Source organism: Elgaria multicarinata, chromosome 1 (genome assembly GCF_023053635.1).
Source record: "Elgaria multicarinata webbii isolate HBS135686 ecotype San Diego chromosome 1, rElgMul1.1.pri, whole genome shotgun sequence".
NCBI lineage: Eukaryota > Metazoa > Chordata > Lepidosauria > Squamata > Anguidae > Elgaria > Elgaria multicarinata.
This window is the reverse complement of record NC_086171.1, coordinates 70105378-70126802: the sequence shown is the minus strand read 5'-3', so window position 1 is coordinate 70126802 and position 21425 is coordinate 70105378. Positions and strand designations below refer to the sequence as shown.

The 21425-nt window shown below is 37.8% G+C and overlaps 1 protein-coding gene across 5 annotated transcripts in view; it reads left to right on the top strand.

Annotated features, from left to right (window-relative positions):
- GOLGA4 (golgin A4) overlaps positions 1-17508 on the top strand; it is a 63727-nt gene extending 46219 nt beyond the window's left edge. For 2 of the 5 annotated variants that reach the window (XM_063129917.1, XM_063129902.1), the window contains exons 17-25: positions 656-777; positions 2113-2243; positions 2804-2917; positions 4812-4832; positions 4968-5036; positions 5913-5988; positions 8171-8274; positions 13833-13919; positions 14852-15028. In XM_063129917.1, the coding sequence (XP_062985987.1) occupies positions 656-777; positions 2113-2243; positions 2804-2917; positions 4812-4832; positions 4968-5036; positions 5913-5988; positions 8171-8274; positions 13833-13919; positions 14852-14881 (754 nt within the window). In that variant the 3' untranslated portion in view covers positions 14882-15028. Of the gene's footprint in view, positions 1-655; positions 778-2112; positions 2244-2803; positions 2918-4811; positions 4833-4967; positions 5037-5912; positions 5989-8170; positions 8275-13832; positions 13920-14851; positions 15029-16765 lie in introns of those variants that run through there. The other 3 variants (XM_063129910.1, XM_063129924.1, XM_063129931.1) reach the window with 3 other exon arrangements.
- Positions 17509-21425: the final 3917 nt, after the last annotated feature.

The window sequence follows — 21425 nt, the reverse complement described above, 5'->3', positions numbered from 1 at the left end:
CAATATAAAACAGCGTAACATACAGTATAAGGTAATACCAGATTGCAGGAACTCTTCAAATACTTAAAAGGTTGTCACACAGAGGAGGGCCAGGATCTCTTCTCGATCATCCTAGAGTGGAGGACACGGAATAATGGGCTCAAGTTACAGGAAGCCAGATTCTGGCTGGACATTGGGAAAAACTTCCTGACTGTTAGAGCAGTGCGACAATGGAACCAGTTACCTAGGGAGGTTGTGGGCTCTCTCACACTAGAGGCCTTCAAGAGGCAGCTGGACAAGCATCTGTCAGGTGTGCTTTAATGTGGATTCCTGCATTGAGCAGTGGGTTGGACTCAATGGATTTATAGGCCCCTTCCAACTCTACTATTCTATGATTCTATGCTAAACCTTGGTTCTCAGGATGGCTTGTTTACAAAAAACAACCCAAGACACTAAAACCACTCCAAGTTGGGACATCATGCTAAGCCCCCTTGCAACCACCCATGATAACAACCCACCATGACTTAGTGTGATTTGCCTCAGTAAAAGAAAAAGCACTTTTAACAAATCGTTTTTTAGAATATTTGGGCGGAATCTCAAAGTTTCTGAGTTTTTTGTTTTGAATTACTGTATCTCCCCTAAAAAATCTTGACCTTGTTTTGCTGTGTCTTTATAGATATGAACAGGAGGACATTGAATTGAAGCACAACTCCACATTAAAGCAGTTAATGAGGGAATTCAATACCCAGCTGGCACAAAAGGACCGGGAAATAGAAACAGCTGTAAAAGAAACTATCAGTGAGTTGGAATAATACCTTGTATAGATTTTGAGTGGCTATTCTTTCAGGGTCATTTAGAGGAAGAGCAACTATAGACCTGGTGAGGAGCCAGGATTTGTGTGTGTTTTCTGTTCAGATAGAGCTGTAAAGGGACATACTAAAGGGCAGTCTAGATAACCAGGCTTGAACTTCTTCCCACTTATTCTCCATTCCGTTCTTAGGTTTGAGTTCTCATATAGTACTGTATAATTTGTATATACTATATATTCAGATATGGAAACTCATTCAATTTATGTAAAAAATAGGAATGTTGCAGAAATATCTGAAACATTTTGTAGTCATGAGTTTACAGCTGGCAAGCTGAAATAAATTGAAAGTACCATAACATCTATTTAGTAGTGGTTTTTTTGCAGTTTCAAGTATGCATTAATCTTCTGTTTGAAACCAAGCTGTAAATAGATGTGTGTTGTTTGTGTTCCTTGTTCTTATAAAGAGACACTATGTTTCTAGAAGCCCGTTACCTGACTCTGGCCAATTGTCACCTGCTAAGTGACTGCAACAGGTGGCTAAAGTTCGTATTGTATGCTATCTATTTCATCATAATTGAGAGTGAATAAAATTGGGCGGACCTCTGCCCCATTTCGGGCAATTCCCTCCTCTTCCAGCACCTCCGCACCGTGTTCCATATTGCTTAGGAGGGCTCATGACTTTCTGGGGGGTTGCAGGAGACTACACATAGGAGGAAGAAGTAAGAAACTGTCCTCCCATGAATGTCTTATGTTAGCTTACCTTAGGATCCAAGCCAACATGTTCAGAAAACCCCACCTTGTTCTTCTAGGTTGCTTTTTCAGCTTAAGAGTATTTTCATTTACCTTGAGGAGGGCCAGATTGCAGTTACTGATTGGCCCAATTCCAGATTGGCCCAATATAGGAGAAGGTAGTTTCTTACAAGCTGAATTAGTAGTAGTAAAATAAGAAAAATAAAGGAAGAAGTAATGATGGATAAGCAGCTGGATTCTTTCTAAACTTTAAATTAAAATTAACTCCTTGCATGCTACTTAAGTTCCATCTTGTTTACCGATTTTGCACAACAGTATACTGGCTTTCAGAGCTCAGTAATCAGCCAACGTAAGGCTACTCTTGCATGAAAAATATACATTAATTATATTTTGGCATCTTGAAAGATGCTAATAAAGTTGCTTTGTCTTTCATGAATTTCTCTAGTGTTTCCTCTTGCACACTAGAGGCTATTCACTTTTTTAATCATGTGTAGAATATCTTGCTAATTTAACAAAAATGTAAAATAACAATCCAGTCATGTGCCATATTAACACTGCTGACCATTTTTAAACAGGTAAAGCCCAAGAGGTTGAATCTGAACTGATAGAAAGCCACCATGCAGAGATAACTCAATTACACAAAAAGATTCTAGAAAAAGATGATGACCTACAAAGGACGGTTAAAAAGTATGAAGAAATACTTGAGGTATATGTTGTGTTAGTTGTTTTTATGTTATTAAAAGTCAGAATGTAATTTTATCCTGTTCTATTGTGCTCATGATACAGGCACATACCCAGTCTTGTGCAAGTGTTTGTTTTATGCAGTTACTGGTGAACAAGTATCTGGACCCATTTTAGCCTGCTTTGATTAAGGACTTGGTGCAGAGTCCCTACCCAGTCTCATTGGCCCTTGTTTTTCAAAGTGTCCAGTTATGTTATATATGGTGACAAAATCCTTACTAATTTGTTTCATCCTTGTGTGATCACAGTGCATCATTTAACATCTCTGTACATTAATAAATGCAGTAAAAGATTACAGTCCCACTTAGCAGTTTTCACAATGCAGCTTTTTTCATTAAAATAAAGTATAATCAGAACTGGTTCTATGGCTCTAGAATATGAAGTTATATAATGGATGTGTGTGCGTGTATGTATGTATGAATGAATGAATGAATGAATGAATAGGACTTTTGCGGCTGAAGTTTATAGAAGCCTAAATTTACAGTGTATAAATAAATGGATTTCATTTTTTTAAAAATTCTAAAGACACGAGAGGAAGAAATGACAGGAAAGGTAAATGACCTGGAGAAACAGCTGGAGAAATTGCAAGAGGAGTACAAGCAAAGGCTGGCAGATGAAGAAAGCTGGAACAGTGGTGAAGTGAGTTGGAAAACATAATTTTACATATTTTCTAAATTTCTTTTCTACTTAGGAATTTATTGTAGCTCTAAATTTGTATCATGTTTTCTTTTCTGCAATGTTGTACTTTGGGGATGAAGATTCTGTGACATCCATAGAATTTTTAATTTTCTAACTATTGGAAAATGGTTGCTGTTGTTTTTTTACCTTGTCTTCTAACTGCCGTCTCACATTTGAAGCAATTTCAGTTCTATACCACAGATGCAAAGTAGGCTAACCTCAGGAACTGTTCTGACCTGACCTGGTTTTATATCAACAATAAAGTAGTGATACAGGGCTTGCTCCATAGTAAGTTAGTTGAAATGTAATGGCAATTTAACTACATGAGTCCTATTGATTTTAATGGGAACTAAGTGCAACTAGATTAGTGTGGATCCACACCATAATTTATTTATTTTATTTATTTATTACATCCTTATACTGCCCATCAGCCGAAGCTCTCTGGGCAGTGCACAATTAAAAACCATAAAATACAAGTATAAATTTTAAATAATTAAAAAATTAATAGGCAATATAAAACCAGCTACATTAAAGACCAGAGAAAGCCTGTGTAAAAAGGTATGTCTTCAGGAGGGGTTTAAAAGAATACGTTTCATTCTCATTCTTCTAGTACTGATAACCACCAGTTTCCAAAGCTGGCATGCAGGAGTATTTCTAGCTCTTCAGTAGTGAATCAAGTTTCCAACCTACTGCCTCCCTACCCCCACCCCTTTCACCTTTGAGAAATTAGAAATGAAATATTTGAAACAGTATGTGGGCATCACATAGCCTCTGTAGCAGTAAAGTAAAGAGGTCTGTCTCCACCTTCTACCATATTCACAATTCCATATGAATCTTTCCTTGTATATACAACCTTGACTAATATGAGAACGGTATTAGAACCACATGGGAACCAATTGTAGCTACAGAGGACAACATGGCTCATCCTGTTGTAAGTGTAGTCTTGCTGCATATGTGGTCATGCTAGTTGGAAGGATTACAGACCCACACCAACAAAATGCTCTCAATCTCCTGCTGGTAACTGATAATGCTCTACTCCTAGTTAATGCTTTACTCTAGGCTGGAGGGCTATGAGGAGTAAGAATGCAGTTTGACCTTGGGCTTGCTCACTATAAATATACAAGTTCCAAAAGGAAGTTACTTTATACACAGAGTTCACTGTTCAAGCATTGCAGCCTAGGGCTCAATCACCCTAAACCCTGTAAGTGTAACAGCCCTGAAATTGCAGCCCAAGTGCCAAATACTGTTGGCTAAATATTCTTTATGAAAGTTATAGGCACTTCAAACTGTTAGTTTGTTTGTAACTCTTGGATTTCTTTCCACTCAGTGTCCACTGTCCAAGATACACAGCAGTCATTACTGTTCAGCCTGTTCACACGTAATTACAGCCCATCAGTTTAAAAACTCATGGTTTGTCATACACAAGTGGGGATGAGCAGACACACTGCCTGTGGTGCACCCACCACTTCTGCTTTTACTTCACAACCCACAATTGGGTTAACCACTGGGTTGTTTAGCCCCTAAACAACCCATTGGTCCAGGTTTGGATGTCATACTCCACATCCTATGAAGGAGCCAATCATAGGTTGTGGGATAAAAGTGGAAGTAGCAGGCACACTGCAAGCAGTGCACCTGCTTGTGGACAACAGCCCATCAGTTTTTAAACTGGTGCCATTATGTGCGAACCAGGTCAAATGTTTTGCAATAAGCTTATGAAGCACAGAAATAGGTAGTGGCATGTTAACCAGGAAGTTAATGCAACTTGTGTGAGTCATACATATTTTTAATGCCTTCTGTTCTGTTATGGTATAGAGAAAAATGTTTCATTTAAACATTCACATTTTCTTTCTTCTAGGTTACAATAACTGAACTTCAGGTAAGATATACTTACTGAATACATTTATGTTGTTTCCTATTGGCATAAACTCACTAGACATTTTCCTGTGATGGTGGTTATAGTGTTGACATTCTCAGATGTGTGTTATACTGAAGTGTTTGTGTTCTGTTTCAGGCCCAGCTAGCTCAGAAGACAACACTTGTCAACGATTCAAAGCTGAAAGAACAGGAATTCAGAGAACAGGTAAGGAACTGGTTGGGAAAAGAAAGACCTCGGCTATAAAAGGCCACTTAGAAACAGACCCCTCCCCCACCCTGGCTTATTACCAGGCTTTTAAAAATGAGTCTCTTAAGCACTAGCAAAAATCAATTTGCAGCTTGCAAAACCTACTCCAGATAACAAAATTTAATTCTGTTTCATACCTGCTGGAGTGTCATGGATCTCTTCTGGCCATGTGCCTGTAGTTAATATGTTGACTTCTCCTGCCTGCAATCACCATTCATGCCAGTAGAGGGGGGAACTCTCTCTTTGTGTATGTGGAGCTGTTGCCTCCATTGAAATGAATAAAGAAACCTTGTAAGAAGGGAAGTGTTTTTTTAAAAAGTATTACCATATCTTTCCCTTTCTCCAAAGAAATCATACAACATATGTGGTAGGTTAGGTTGAGAGACACTGCCTCAAGTCCATTCAGTGGATTTTTTTGGTGTTAGTGGGTGGGATTTGAATCCCGGTCCTAGTCCAACACTCTAACCATTACAACGTGTTGGTTTTTATTTGCCTAGTTCTTGGAACAAGGAGGAAGGTGGGTTTTTTTGTGGAGTGGGGTAAGATATTTGGATACCTGATCTTTAATTAGAGATTTGTAATTTACTCTAATGGAAATAATCCTCCAGTGTTACTAGCATTAACCAGTATATCTAATGAACATAAATATTGTTTAGAAAAAAAGGTATAAAATATTTAAAATCCGCAGTTGTAACATTGAAGGGGAGGGGGTTAGTAACTTTATGGTTTTCTTTAAATGTTTCCTACATTTAAGAAACATCAGTGTTGAAACATGCTCCAAAGACATCTCAGTTCTGTTTATTTTATCCTCCTCATCCGTCACTTTATTTTTAGATTCATACACTACAAGACCGGTTGAAACATTATGAGAAGAGCATGTATGTCACAACAGTTGAAACTCCTTACAGAGGTGAGGAATGTTTGACTTGGCAATGAGCTAAAGAATAAAGCCTAAAAGAATGATTGCAAGCCTAATTAGGGCTGCAGTCCTATGCACCCTTACCTGGGAATAAATCCAGTTGAACTCTTTGATTTGGCTACACATAGGTAGCATCCAACGTTGACATGGGACTACTACTAATGACATTGAGCTAGTATAAACCAATACTTTGACAACATAACTAGCACAGTGAGGGGAAAAACGGTGATGTTAACCCTTGATAATAGTTGTGTTTCCCAGCCACTCTGCTCTGTGGTGTTGAAATGAACTATACAGATCTTGTCACACATCTATGGGCCTTCCTGTACATTTGACCTTAGAGTATGTATTTTCTCTAAGCCGCAGCCTTTCTCAACCTGGGGCGCTCCAGATGTGTTGGACTACAACTCCCAGAATGCCCCAGCCTGGGGCATTCTGGGAGATGCAGTCCAACACATCTGGAGTGCCCCAGGTTGAGAACCACTGCTCTAAGGGGTGCCCTAAAAGTTTGCATACACCAGGATAATAATGTTATATTGAAATGTAGCTCTTTGGGCTAATTCTGAAGCTTTTTCCTGTATGGAGAACTACAAGTGAAAAATAGTGCAGTGAATTGTAAAATCCGTATAGATTTCCCAAGATCTGTAAATGTAAGACTAGATGCTTGTCCACTTCCACTCATGGATCACTTCCCATGCAATTTATATATACGGATTCCTCCTTGGGGAAAAAAAGTATTATGAAGATATCACTAATAAAACATAGTTCATGTTTTCAGTCATTTTCATTCCAAATACTTACATAATATGGAAGGGAGAAGTTCAGAGCAGTATATTATTATGCACTGTAGTAATGTATTCCAGATGATACAGATTATAGCTTGTGATTTAATAATTTTTTGTTTAGTTAATTTTAACTTTTTTGGGAAAATAAATGTAACTTATAAACATGCCTATCATGTATCTCTCTATGTGGGTGCACGCATGCACATCTGTATAAAAACACTTGTATCTCAGGAATACTGGAATAAAGGTATTTTTAATAACCAGTAGCTAACATTTGAATTAGAACTTTTCTAGACATCAAGCAGCATTCAAAAGGAAATATTTTAGATCTCTTCCTAAATTACTTCCTTGGGAGTAATGTTGTCTTCTTCAGTGGCAACAGGACAAAACATAAATGTGACTGAGTATTGGCCTGAGGAGCTGCTGCTTGAGACAGGCTCGGATTGGAAGAGGATGCTTTAGTTTGATCAATCCTTTGAATTTGGAAGTGGCAATTTCCAGTAGCAGCCAGGAATGTCTGCCTGAATGCAAGCTGCATTTACAGGTGCATGTGTGTGTAAAAGGTTAAAATTTACATGTGATAAGGAAAGTAAAATACACAGCTATTCCTAGAGTTTTAAAAATGTTGTTTGCTTACTAAATGAACATCATTTCAGAAACAATTTTCATAGCTTAATCTTCAAGAATGTAGACACTTTCCCCCTGACCTGTTTTTAATTCGTCTGAGAGGGGTAGTTAGGACGTTTCTGTTTCAAATTTACTTATAAAAAGCAAACTTTGTAAAATATAGGCTGCCATTCTAAGTCTGTATGAAACAATAAAATAGTTGCTAAGGAACAAAACAGTTATAGGAGAAGTCCTAGGGAAAATGCATACAAATTTCTGGTTAATATATTGTAACTATTAAAAAAGACAATTTCCTTAAACATTTGACATAAACTTGCACACACACATACACACACACAAAAGGTGTCAGGGTCCCCTATGGGTTGGCTCCCCAAAGATCAGATTTTGAGGTTGGAGAGGCCAACTGTCTGAAGGAGTCACGGGTGCATAGTGTGGTTCAGAGTAGCAAAGAATCAAGTTTCATAAGCAGGTGCCAAAGATGTGAAGGGCCTAAGTCAGGTAAAATAACCCAAGATGGGAGGACTGTTGGGTTCTGAAGGCAGTGAGGGTAGGGGTTGATGGAACAGGAATTTATGCTCAGATCGTGTTCTGAGGCTGGGTTTTTATAAAATTTGGTGGAGCCAGATTGGTCTTTCCATTTGTTACATTTGTAACAATTTTGTCAGTTGGGATAAGTGTCCAGACAATTTAGTTATTTCATCTGATTGTATATTTCTGTATAAAAAGAGATCTGTATAAAATACTGCTTTTTCTTTATGCAGATGGGAACCTTTGCCATTCGGATGTCTCTCTCTTTGGGGAACCAACTGAGTTTGAATACTTAAGGAAGGTGCTATTTGAGTATATGATGGGTCGTGAGACAAAGGTATCCCTCTTGTTCAGGGCATATAACTGTCATATTAACAATTGTGACAATGCAACAACTACACAGGTTGGAGTACTCTGAATCCTTTACAGGATGTATCAGAGAAGAACTTACTTGGATAACTGCAGCAATGGTCAGCATGGAGGGTACTTTCATTGTGTTCTTTGATCTTAGCGAGGACAGTGTATGATCTATTACAGTAGTTTTCAAACTGTTTAGTCTAAATACCCCCTTTACAAATGGAATAAAACAATCATTCTCATGTTTCAAAATGTCCACATACCACCATACCCTTCTGAGAAGTAGAATCAGAGTTATTAAAGAGGGTTTTTTTACAGGCTGCAAATATGAGCAAAGCGGGGTATGCTACCCAGGCATAAAATTATCAAATGGCCCTATCCATTTTTTAGAAGGTAATTTCATGCCCTTGTTAGAAAAAGTGAAACGATATGGTTAAATGAAGAAAATTACCAATTTCGTGGTTAGGACAGGTGGTAGATGCTAAAATGAAAGTACTTCTGAATTGAAAAAAAAAGTCTATCACTTTGCATCAAGATACTACAGGAGGTTGTACTTCAGTGGTAAAGCATGTGTGTTGCATGCAGAAGGTCTTCGGCATTTCTTGGTAGGGCTAGGAACTCCAGGTAGGGCTAGGCACTATGCCCCCCCCCCCCAAGCCAACTGGCATCTGGATTTTGACTTTTTTTTTTTTTACCCCTTTTGTGCTCTGTAGACAGGGTCAAAATTAGCTCTGGACCCACTCTGGACATCAATTTATTTATTTATTTATTTATTTATTTTGAAGGTGGGGGTGAGAGGTGCCGCCCATGGAGGTACAGAGGGCGAAAATGGCCCCTGGATCTCACAAGGTTGCCCACTCCTGGGTTAGATGAACCAGTGGTCTGACTCTGTATAAGTCAGCTTCCTAGCTTCCTATGGACTCAGCAGCAAATATCCTGTGGTGGACTAGCAAGACCAACTATTACATACTATTATCATGCTTCAATATTGGTAGCACTGATCCAGTGGTTTCACATGTATAAAAATGTATGACTTTGGATAATTGAACTGGAAGGGTTGGATATACCCTTCCCAAAATGGATATGGGGCAGTCAGAAGGAATAAAAGACAGCACAATTTATGAAACTAGAGGAAATATTGCAAAAAAATTGGGTTAAGTATAGGTTGATATTAGCTCCAGACATTTCTTCTTTAGCACCAGTAATTAACACATATAGTTTTAAGGAAATGAGAGAAACAGGAGATAATCCAGATAAGTGGTGGCATCAGCAGATTTTAGAATTGTATGTCTCAAGGAGTTATTTATATGACCTTATGGTACATAGAAACACTGAAGTTCAATTACCATGCTATCAGTTTCTATCAGGCTATATTAAAAAAGTTGTAAGAGACATAAATAAGAATAGGTTGTTAACATCTTTTGAAAATATTATTTTTGGAGGAAACGAAAAGGGCTACTGTCAATATGTAAGATACTATTAAAGTAATCTAATATGAATAATATTAAGAACTAAAACTGGGAAAGGGAATTTTAATATCCGACTCAGAAAGGATTGTATATGTAATAAACTAAAGAAACTCTTAGTGGATATTGCTTCAAGGGATTTTTTTAAACAAAAAATTGATACAAAATTTCATACAAATGTTATACATCTGTGAGAATGGCAAGAATGTACCCTAATGTACCTAGCATGTGCATGGGGAAGCGGATCATTTGAACACATTTTGTGGGGAAGTTCTTGGGTAAAAAAAATAATTGGTCAGATATCTTTCCAAGTGAGATGTCACTTTTCCTGCAGCACTCACTCCTAACTTTTAGCTGTTTTTGGATCTCTGTGGACACAGTTTAAATCTTTCAGCAAGTCCCAATTGCTAGTCACAAATTATTTGCATCTGCTGCTATCTTTCTCTAACAGGCCAGGCATCTGGGAGAAATGATGAGTACTTGCAAATAAACTAACAAAACAAAAAGAGTCTGTAGCACCTTAAAGATTAATGGTATTTTATTATTAATGCATGAGCTTTCGTGGGCTAAACCCACTTCATCGCAAGAATGGATAGAAACAAGATGGAAAAGTCAGTTATATGAAGATAAACAAACACTACATTTTGCCTTAAATTGGATTGAAGAGAAAAGAGGTGTTCCATACACCTCTTTTGAGGCAGCAAAATCTTCTTTCCTAGGGCCATCAGCAGCACAACTAGTGGTTGCAGGTTCACCTGGAGAGAGAAAGTTGCCATTATAGGGATGCTGTTGTATGTATGTTGATATTTTCACCAGAAGTAGCCACCTTGTTTTGAAAATTGCTTCATCTTTAAAAGAACAAAATCAAAAGTTAGGATTAATTGCCTCATCCCACATTATATCTACACTATGTGCTTTGCTTTTTATATAAATTCATCTGGGCTCTAGTTTATATTTCCAGAATCCCAGTTCAAGTTGCTTAAACCAGGTTAAATTCAGACATCTTGTGATCGTTCCAAAGCTACCATTTTTCATATATGCATATGAAGACCAAATTGCAGACTTTCCAGTGAGGAAGGTATTGGGTGCACATGATCATTAGAAATGCACTCAATGTATTGTTCGTTTGGAATTGGGGTTGCACAGAAGCCATCCTTGATCTGTTGCACCTGAAAGTATTCATGTTCTGCATCTTTTTTTGGTCTGCATTATTTCTTAATAGGCATACTGAAATCCCAGAATTTGGAGGGCAGATATCTGTGTAGATATTTATACATGGCTCCATTAGACAGAGAAATGTCTTTGAGGAATTAGAATATCAGTCTGTGTTGTGTCTAGCTGTCTCTTATGTCTGGATTGTAGTACTAAAATGACAGGGATTATGATTTCAGTCTTTTGTTCCTTTTCTTGCTACATCATCCAAGATAACTAATGTACACAAAGCTCTTCTGAGCATCTTTACAATATTTTTTCCACAGTGAATCACTCTTATTGTTTAACATTGGCAAAGAGTTGAAATCATATATTTAATTGTTCATGCGGATAACAAATGATGCAGTGACGTTGTTCAGTAATCAGATCTTTTTCAGTTTTCCTGGGGTTCTATTTGTGTACAGTGGGATTCCCCCCCCCCCCAATTATAAACAGGACAATCAGAAAAAGACCATATAGCAGTCACTGATATATTCAGGCTCATGAAACTGTTTACTGTATATTTCTTACTGTTTGTTTGTTCTCCTTGCAAGAAGTAGCAATCAGAAGGAATGTTAAAAAGTGTTCCTTTCAAGTTGAATTTGTTTTTGCTATCCAGCAACTACAAGCTTCATCTGGACTATTGTAGCAAAGTATTTATCAAACATTAAAGCCATAAGGCATGGAATATTGAAATTTGTTGTTTTTTGGAACTTGTACTCAGCATTATTTTAAGACTGTTGGCATATTAATAATATAAAGCTATCACATATTATGAAAAGCACAAGTATTATTTAAGTTACGTATGCCAATATATTACATCAGTCTTTCAAAGTACATAACACTGTTGTGTAAATTTTTTGTGTAGATTCTTCATTCTGCTTTCTGCCTGATCTTTCAAAATTGAAATGGTTCTGAAATGGTATGGGGGTGGGGGGAACAGAAACTGAATCTGCTGTCTGCAGCTGGTAAAGTAACTGAGATTGGTATCAGCCATAAATACAAGCATTCATGTGACAAAATTACTGAGCACAATCCAGCAAAAGTGTAGCTGCAAATCTGTTCGCACTTACTTGAGAGACGGTCCCATTGATATAAGAAGGACTTTTAGTTATATATCTCTTTGATAGCAATAGATTGGGATCAGTCATGATTCATGAAAGCTGATTTGATTTCATTGGGCTTTAGCCTTGACGAAATTTTGTTGGAGAAAATATAAACTGGAAAGATATACTTTGAGAACTTTTAGAAAAGAGCATCTCAGTCAGATCTTAGGGTACCTGCGGCTGGCGTGGGAGGACAGGCTCTATGCAAACGAGGCTCTGCTTATCTTCATAGAATCATAGAATAGTAGAGTTGGAAGGGGCCTATAAGGCCATCGAGTCCAACCTCTACTACACGTCATTCAATTAGCATGTATTAGAGTAAAGTTCAATTAGCATGTAGTACAGTAAAGTTCAGAACAGATAAATACATTTGCACAGATAAGTACAATATACATTGGGGATGGATCCCATTTGAGCAGGTTTCCTGAAAGTGGTTTTCACTTGCTCCAGTGAGCAGGCAGAGAGTCATTGCAAGGCTTTCTTAAAATCCTTAGAAACGTGCAGAAATCTTGGCTGAGCAAGGCTCTATAGTTCCAAAAAGAATGCTTGTAAAAATCTGTTCAAGTCTTAGTATTTTATATTGTCCGTGTTCTGTTTTTCAGACCTCCTCTGTCTTCTTTGTAAATAGAAATTGAATGTGAAGGGCAGTTTACCAGAATATTTTTCCTGAAGAGCAGTAACATTCTGTTACTATGATTACTGAAAGCCTATTGTGTAATGGCTAACTTTTTTTTCAATTCCATGGTATGGCAATTTGCCATACCACTCTCAGACAAATAAATGCCATAATTAAAGCCTGCTTATACACCACACTTAGGGTATCTTCACGATGAGACTGGCGGTTGATATAATCAGAAGCAATTCCAGGTTGAGTGGAATAAATTTAATCACTGCAATTTATGACCTAGTAAAATACACGCTGGTAGATTTTAAAACATTATTATTCACTTGAACCAAGTAACCTAGTAAATAAATGGTTGTATGTGCTGACAGTTGTGCTCTTGGACCTTCCTTTTCCCATCCATTTATTGATACTATCTATTCCACCAATAATGTTCTTATCTACTCCTGTACCAAAGATGATGCAATGTCCATAGATCTATTGTCTCCCTAGCTATCAGCATCTTTTTTTGTTTAGAAGGTCCTTAAGCGATAAATGATGCATTGGTAGAAAATAATACTTTGGTCTGGAATACCATACCATTTCCAAGACTGTTTTGACAAATATCTTATCTGCAGTATATCTTTAGTCAATTATCTAGGTTTTCTGTAAAGAGAAAATTAAGTTTTGAACAAAGAAGTGCTAGCTAAAGGTTATTTGTGTTTTTAGACTGTTGGTTGTTTTATTATGCTTTTCATGGATTTAATTTTTGTGAACTGCCCAGAGAGCTTAGGCTATTGGGTGGTATAAAAATGTAATAAATAAATACATTTTTCAAGTGACTGAAAATGTAGATTGTTGTAGCATGTTGTGATTTGAATAAGACATATCTATTTTATTATTAGTGACTTGTTAGAATTAGCTCTGTGGAGTTTGAATTGTTTAGTGGTACTATAGTATATGTGGTAGTATAAACAGAGTAAGTTTGGTAATCTTGATTCTCATAAAATGGAATGGGAAATGAAATGTGTCCATCTAACTTCTAAAAAAATCATACTTCTATAAGCGGTACTATAAATAAAATGCACTGCTTAGATATATCAATAAAGTTGAAAGTACTGACTAGCCGTTCAGACTCTTATCATGTCAGTTACTTTGTTCGCTTCTTCTTTAGACAATGGCAAAGGTTATAACTACAGTGCTGAAATTCCCTGCTGACCAAGCACATAAGATATTAGAACGAGAAGATGCACGGACACAGGTAAGCCATAATATATATATATTTTTAAAAAACTAAACGAAAGAGATTTTTCATTTGTAGAGCCCTTTGAATGTCAGTCATCTAATATTTTCCCAGGAGCATTTTTTATTTGAAAATTAGTTTTGTGAGTAAGGGCTTTGGACAAGGACAGCAAAGCTCTAATAATGTTAACCATAAGACCATTAATGCTAGAGGAGACTGGTCGCATCTTTACTGAGTATGGTGACAAAACTCTCCAGCCAAAGATAAAATTATGTGAGTGGTGGCACAGTATATTTTGTGATGAAATTTCAGGATATATGCAAATTCTGTTCAAAAATGAAATGACAGTTTATTTTCCTCTTTGGCTACTTCGTCTAAAAACTATCCTGCTTTAATGCATACTAATCCTTCAGATGTGGTTTTCTGTCAGACCTAAATAGATGTGGGATACTGATGTTAATCCTATGTAAGTTTGCATGCAAATATTAGATGAGATGACAAGAATACAATATCGGGCCCAGTATTTTGTTTTGTGTTCATCAAAATCAGACAGAATGCATTCATGCCTTGAAGTTCTGTTTTTGAATACTAGCGTCCTTAGTAGAGGATTAGTAGAGTTACCAGAAGGAAGGAGAGGCAAAGAACAACTGTAAGGCATCTTGTACTAAAACTAGCCAGTTTGTGCAAGCACTGTGCATGTGCGTTGCATGAAACAGGCTGCACTTGTCTGATTTACCCTGGAGAGCGGTGCTTGAGATTGCAATCATTTCTTTTGCAATACTTGTTTAACCAGGCACTGTACAGAATATAGAAGTGCCATAGTTAATCATGGGTATTACATTTGCTATGGCCATAAGCCATGGGGGAAATAGATGTCTAGCACTCCTAAATTCACATTTGCTTTTATTAACACAGTAACCCAATAAGCTGTTCTTTTCCTGGCTTTGTAGTTAACCTCACCTCGCAGTGGTATCTTCTGAATAAACCATCAATCAGTGCTTTAGTTAGCATGTGGGTGAGTGTTGTCTAATACATAAAACTATTTGTTTTTTCTTCACTTTGCTTAAAGTAGTAATAAGGCATCCTTTACACTAACAAGCATGCTTGTTCTTACCATATTTGTCTTGCAATGCGCCCCCCCCCCCCCCAATTTGAATTCAGGCTGAGGCACTGCAGGGGATTAAACTTTTCCTTTCGTTGTTTCCCCAATTCAAGGTTCCCAGTCAAAACTGTTGTTAGCCACAGAAGGGGAAAAAGACAGATACTTATTGTCTCTCCATCCCCCCTCCTTTGGCTAATACCAGTGTTGGGCAGAGTGAATTCAAGTCAGGAAAATGGCACAAGTGGGAAAGGTTGAATCCCAGCATATTATTCTGATCCAAATCCCACCCCCCTCCCATGGCTGCTTTTACCCTAAGAAAGAGGTGCCAAGAGGTCCAATTTCAGATTTCTCATGTTATGTGTAGATTGGCTTTTAGTTGCCTAAATATACCGGCACACAATTGTGTTGATGAAAAACAAGAAATCAACTTTATAGTCATTGCTTTAGAGGAATTCTCAAAAGATGCAGGAAGTTGTCCGCAGAAAGCCTCAGTGCTGTAGAAGCAGAATGTTTAAGCTCTGTATTTTAACCTGCTCTCCTTTACATAGACTCTGTCATGTAGCCTTCTGCCATTACTTCCCACATAATTCCATGTTGTTCAAAATTCAAACAGTAAACAATGCAAAATAATTGAGATTATGCTGAACCTCATTTTTGAAATATTACCTTAATGAAATTAGATTACAGAATACAAAAGCAAAGAAACACACATTTAGGTTTCCATGCTACAGACGACAAATGGCTTTTACCACAGACTTATAGTAACAACATGTTTTAACACATTTGTATTAAACAGAATGGGTGGGGAATTACTCAAGATCCTATTAAGCTCTTAGGAATGAAAATTGTATTGGGCCACTGCAGTTTACATTAAAAGAACAAAAACTTGCCCACCAGAACAAGTGAGTTGTAGGAAAACCTGCTACTCAAGTATCATTACAAAGATCCAATTCATCCTAACCTTTAGCTTAAATAATGTTGGGATGTCTACATAGTACATACCACTTGGGTAACCATTAAACACTTGGAAGTCATAATCAAAGGCTAACATCCCACATTCATTTTTAAGGCAGCTAGTATTGTCAGACCTCCAGAGGGGCATAGTAAGCTCAGGATAAAAAGCATAGATATTTCAATAAATAAGTGTGCTGTGCAACCCCCTCTATCCATAGTGATGGATGGACAGCTCCATATCCTTCATTGCCTGCTGCCATGCCAACCTCCCTGCTGTCATTCTGTTACGTCATTGTACCTGTTCCATTCATATACTGTGTCACCTACTCTTCCAGCCAGCATTATTCTTGAGTCCTAGTCTGGAAAAGCCTGATGTAATGGTATATAATTCTTGATGAGATCTTTTTAGATCTCTGGAATTATGAAGAAAGGGATTATTTATTTATTTATTTATTTATTTATTTATTTATTTAGAATATTTATATACCACTCCCCATTGAAAAATTTCAGAGCTGTGTACAAGATAAAATGAAAATAAAAACAGAATAAAACAGTTAAAACAAAATTTAATTCTAACTACATTGCCAAGCTGATAAGAAAGTTGAGTTCGTCACTATCATTTCTGCAGTGTTTCATTTCAGGGAAGAAGTACCTTGTATTCTGGCCTAGAAGCTAAGGATTTCCCCAATTTTTAAAATTTCATCATTTGTGTTATCTAGTAATTCAGCTGTGTTAAACAACCTTTAAGTAAATGACATTTTGCTTTTACTTAAATTGTATTTCTCTTTCCTCTGCTCTCACCTTCCAGTCCTGGTTACGAACATCTTCTTGAAGAACCTGTAGCACATGCACTTTGTAGCGGAAGACACTGCTTTGAAATCTGATCATATCTCCATATTAGCTCATTGGAGAATGGACTAGAGAAGAACTATTATTCATGGTCCCACGTAAAAGGAGTAAAACAAAGAACATTGATGGGTTGGGAGCTGGGGTCATGAATATAGTTAATCAACTGCCTTGTGGAGAGAGTGTTTATCAGGTGATGAGTGCTTAATTTAGACACTGTTTTCTATTTTGTTCTGGAAGGTTTTTTTTTAAAAAGGAAAATTAAAATGCTTTGCCTCACTGCAAAATCTCAGTACAAATTTCACAGGATATCTCTATACGAATTAACAGTTTGACTGTCCTATTTATTTTATTGCAGTTTTTTTTGGTCTGAAATAATTGTGCAATACACTTTGGGTGGCTAGCAAGCCTTGGTGATTTTCCTGATAAGTTAAGCCACTGTTAACTCTCCCCCCACTCCCAATTTGATCTATTAATTGTTTGGTGAAGGCCATTTCTTTTAAGCTTTTGCTTATAATGAATCCATATTGCAGTACCTCATTTGTTTATTCCTAGCTTTTGTACTTATATTTTGTGGGGAATAAATTTACACTCCTGTAAATTGTAAATAGTTACTACCTAATTGTATCATATGCTGATCTCTGACTGTTGGCAGTGCTAATCTTGCAGAGCTGGGAGAAAATAAAACTTCTATTTACTGTATAATGCTGCAGCCTGATGTGCTTCTTAATAGCCATAGTTATTGACTAATAATCTTAATCTTTTGCAAGATGGTGAGTGAACCGCTCCTAAGGCATCAGATCCTGCTTCTGAAACACGTATAATGAGAAACTAGTGATGCTTTTTGTGTAGCTTTATGTCCTAATAAAGCAGCAGAAAAGGCATGTTAAAGAAGAATATCAGTCACAAGTTGGGGCAGTAGTTTTCTCTTAGGGCTATTAGAATACAGTTGTAGAGTCTCTTGAAAGTTCTGTGCAAACCGGAGGTTCTTGCTAGAGAAATAATTTGAAAGGACAACTATCAACCTTGAAACAGATATACATAAACAAAAATCCTTATTTAATTTCCAGAATTATGATTTTCCTCCCACAGCATGGTTTATTAAAGGTAGATGAACATTCAGGGAGCTGGATATAGCTTGTTTTTTACATGAAACATATTTTAGTGTGGGATCTGTAAACAATGGAACCATACTGAAATGAAAAAGCAATACTAACATCTACTCAAAGATGACCTCATGGCTGAGCCCTTCCTGAGTTATGTGGGAAAAGTGTATAATAAACACAAACCAATTGGAATGAAGATAGAACTGTGTCTCATCCTTCACAAGTAATGTTGTCTGAAGAATGAAATCATTTCTTTCTCTTTAGAAGATATTAAGCTTCCCCCCCGCCCCGCCCCCCAGGGCAGAACGTTATCAGCAGCAAGAATTTAGGCACCATATTTGAACAATGATGGCACTGAACAGAACTAAGGAAGTTGACTGGGCAATCTAACAGTGCAATCATAATAGGCTGGGAGAATGCTAAGTGGCAGATCTGCCGCATCCAAAACCCACTTCACACTGGCAAGGGTGGAAGGTTTGCGGGTGATTTTTCATTTCCCTCTCCAGCTCAGTTCTTTGTCTTTTTTTAACACCCCCATTCCCTTAATTGCAACAGGGAAATAGTTATAGTTGTGTAGAGTAGCCCTGGAATCCTAGGGCCTTTCCAGCAAATGAAGGGACTTTGGATACAGTACATCCAAGGCTTCCTCTATCCTGCTCCTCCCCACCCCCAGAACATCCCATTTCAAGGCCTAATGCCAACTACTGCCAGTGGCAACCTCACCAGTGGTGGGGCTCTTCTCAGTGTGTATCAAGGGGTCTTCCATGGCAGATGTTGCCCTTACATTCCCTCTCCAAGCAGAGCTCCTCCACCCCAGTCAGGAGATCTGGGTGTTAGGACTGCTCTGAAAGCCTTTTAGGGGAATAGTTCTACCAAAACTGCTAGCTCCCATTTAGTATCAAAACTGGAAAATATTGAACACAGTTTCAGGACTTCAGAAAGAGTCCTTGTGCACATCACAAGTCCTTGTGCACATCAAAAGTGGTTGTGATACTTTCTGAGGTGCTTTTAGTGGGTCTCTTAAAAGCAACTCTCACTCTCCTTTTGGCTTTTGTGTGTGTTTGGCTATATATGGAAAAAAAACCAGCCTACAGAAAAATTAGCAGACATCACTCATGCATGTGATACTGAATGAATTCTGTTCTTCCCATCTAGCCTTTTAGGGCTTGTAAAGTTTTTCTCTAAGCATTCTTAAAAGTAGCTAAAAATCACATTTCAAGCTTGGAGTTGCCATATATGGAATATGTCATATGGCATGAAATTCCTAGCACCTGCAATCTTTTACTCTTGACACTGAACTTCAGTATCTTCTTAAGAAACTGAACTTTTTTTAAAAAAAATATATGGCTTGAGAGTGGGATTTCTTTTCATTCCCACAAGATAGTAGTGAAGAGCTGTTTTTTGTCAAATGTTGCTAAGTGTAATGAAGTGAACTGAAGCTTGTGTGCTATTTAAAAGCAACATCGGTACAGTTGGGTGAGAAACTGAGTTCCATCATGTCTTAGGACTGTGTACAAATAATTTCTGAATAATGATGGATTTCCTCTCTTCCCCAACCCATTTCATGCAAAGCAAGCCACTAGTCCTGATAAAGCATCAGGATCTTGATAACTGGACAAATCTAATTGGGATTGGGAGTTTAACTCCTGTCCTAATTACATTCCTAATTCCTCTAGCTCACTGGCCTAATTCATGGTGAGCCAAGTGTACTGGTGTTGCCACCTTTAAGCATGTGTCTTCGCAGCAGCACATACAGCAAGGAGAGTAAAGTGAGTCTTCATGCTCTGCTTCTGTAGCTTCTCCCCAAGGTTCTCTTAGGAATGCTGCACATAACACCAGCAGCTTCCAGTGGTCTGTCTTGGGAAAGTGGGCCAGCAAGTAGTGGTGGAAAGGCTGTGGAGTTCATGTCAGCAGCTGTTGAATAGCAAACTTGAACTTTACAGACTGGTTATGAGTTGTTCATTCTTGAAACTGGGTGCTGATCAAAGAAAGGAACACCCCCAACGCATCTGTTTGTCTGTGTTAAATGGAGGAGGGAGAGATGGGGCCATTCTTCACCACAGCCTCCTGCCACTACATTCCTGATGAAGGCTTTGCTCCTCAGATATAACCTTCAAACTAATGTGTGGGTGGTGGTCTGACACTCCTCTGTGTTGCAACTTCCTCTACTCTAGTTTTCCCCAACCTGTTGCCTTCCTGATGTTTTGGGCTTCAACTGTTGGTTATGCTGGCAGAGGCAAATAGGAGTTGAATTTTAAAACATCTGGAGAGCACCAGCTTGGGGGAGTCTGCTCTACCCAAAGGATCATTTTCTCAGCACCCTTTTCCTAATATAGTTTGAGACACAATACACACTTAAATCTGGACTGGCAGGACATTGTTGAGAAGGAGACCGACTTAACCTTGAACGTGGGTTTCTGTTTTTGTTTTGAAGAGCTATGTATTTAGATATATGGATAAGATTAATCCTTTCACATACTTAAAAAAAAGTTCTAAAATTGGAAGGGGAAAAAACCCAGTTCCAAAAGTCCTTCAGGCTGAGTCAGGAATGATATCTTACTGATCATGAACACTATTTGACAGTTCCCTGCCCTAGTTGCACTGTAATGACTGCATGGCTATTGCTACATTGATGGCCATGCTGTTGGGAAATAGTTTGGGCATTAAAATTATTATTTTTAATTAAAACTCAAACTCACATTAACCCATGTAGGAAACAATGTGAATAAGAGAATGCTAGGGTACTGAGCATGATACAAAGCTTCCTGGGTCTGGCAGCTTGGCTACCCCCAATGACAATTACGAAGTAGTGTTCAATTCCAATTGGATCTGCATTCTTATTGGTATGTTTTGCCCAGACTTGAGTTGCCATTCAAGACCAGATATCATAGATACATATAGAGAAATACAGAGAGTGGTGTACACAAGCAAAGCCTTTCTGACTGGATTGTACACACATACACACACCTCTGAGGCCAAAGTGATTCTGTTGTCTTCTATCCCAAAGACTGCGTTCTGATATGTTTATTGGGCAGAGAAGTTGCTGGAGTTGCTTCATTCACTGTGTGGACGTAGGGTAAGCAATTGTTCAGCTGTTGTAAATCTCCATGGGTTGGATCCAAATTTAGTCATGCTTAGAGTAGGCCCATTGAAATCAGTGGAACTTGGGTTTATCTTGACTAAAGTGTCATTGATTTCAATGGGCCTACTCGAAGTATGACTATGTCTGGATCCATCCCAATAGTTTTTGCTTCTCTGATGCTTGCAAAGAAAAATCATTCTTGCATTTAAATATCCATTTCCCAGTTTTATCAGTCTAGGAGATGCACTTAATAGCTGTCAAACTAGAAGAAGGGGGAATATATTTTTATATTTGTCTATGCAGCAAAGTAGCGTTTCTGGTAGAGATCAGGTAATTAATGACCCCCAGAAGAATTATACTGTTTTCTGTCGGGCTTGCTGATTTTCCTTGCATTGATCCATTGTATCTGGATTGCTACCATTTGTAAAAAGATG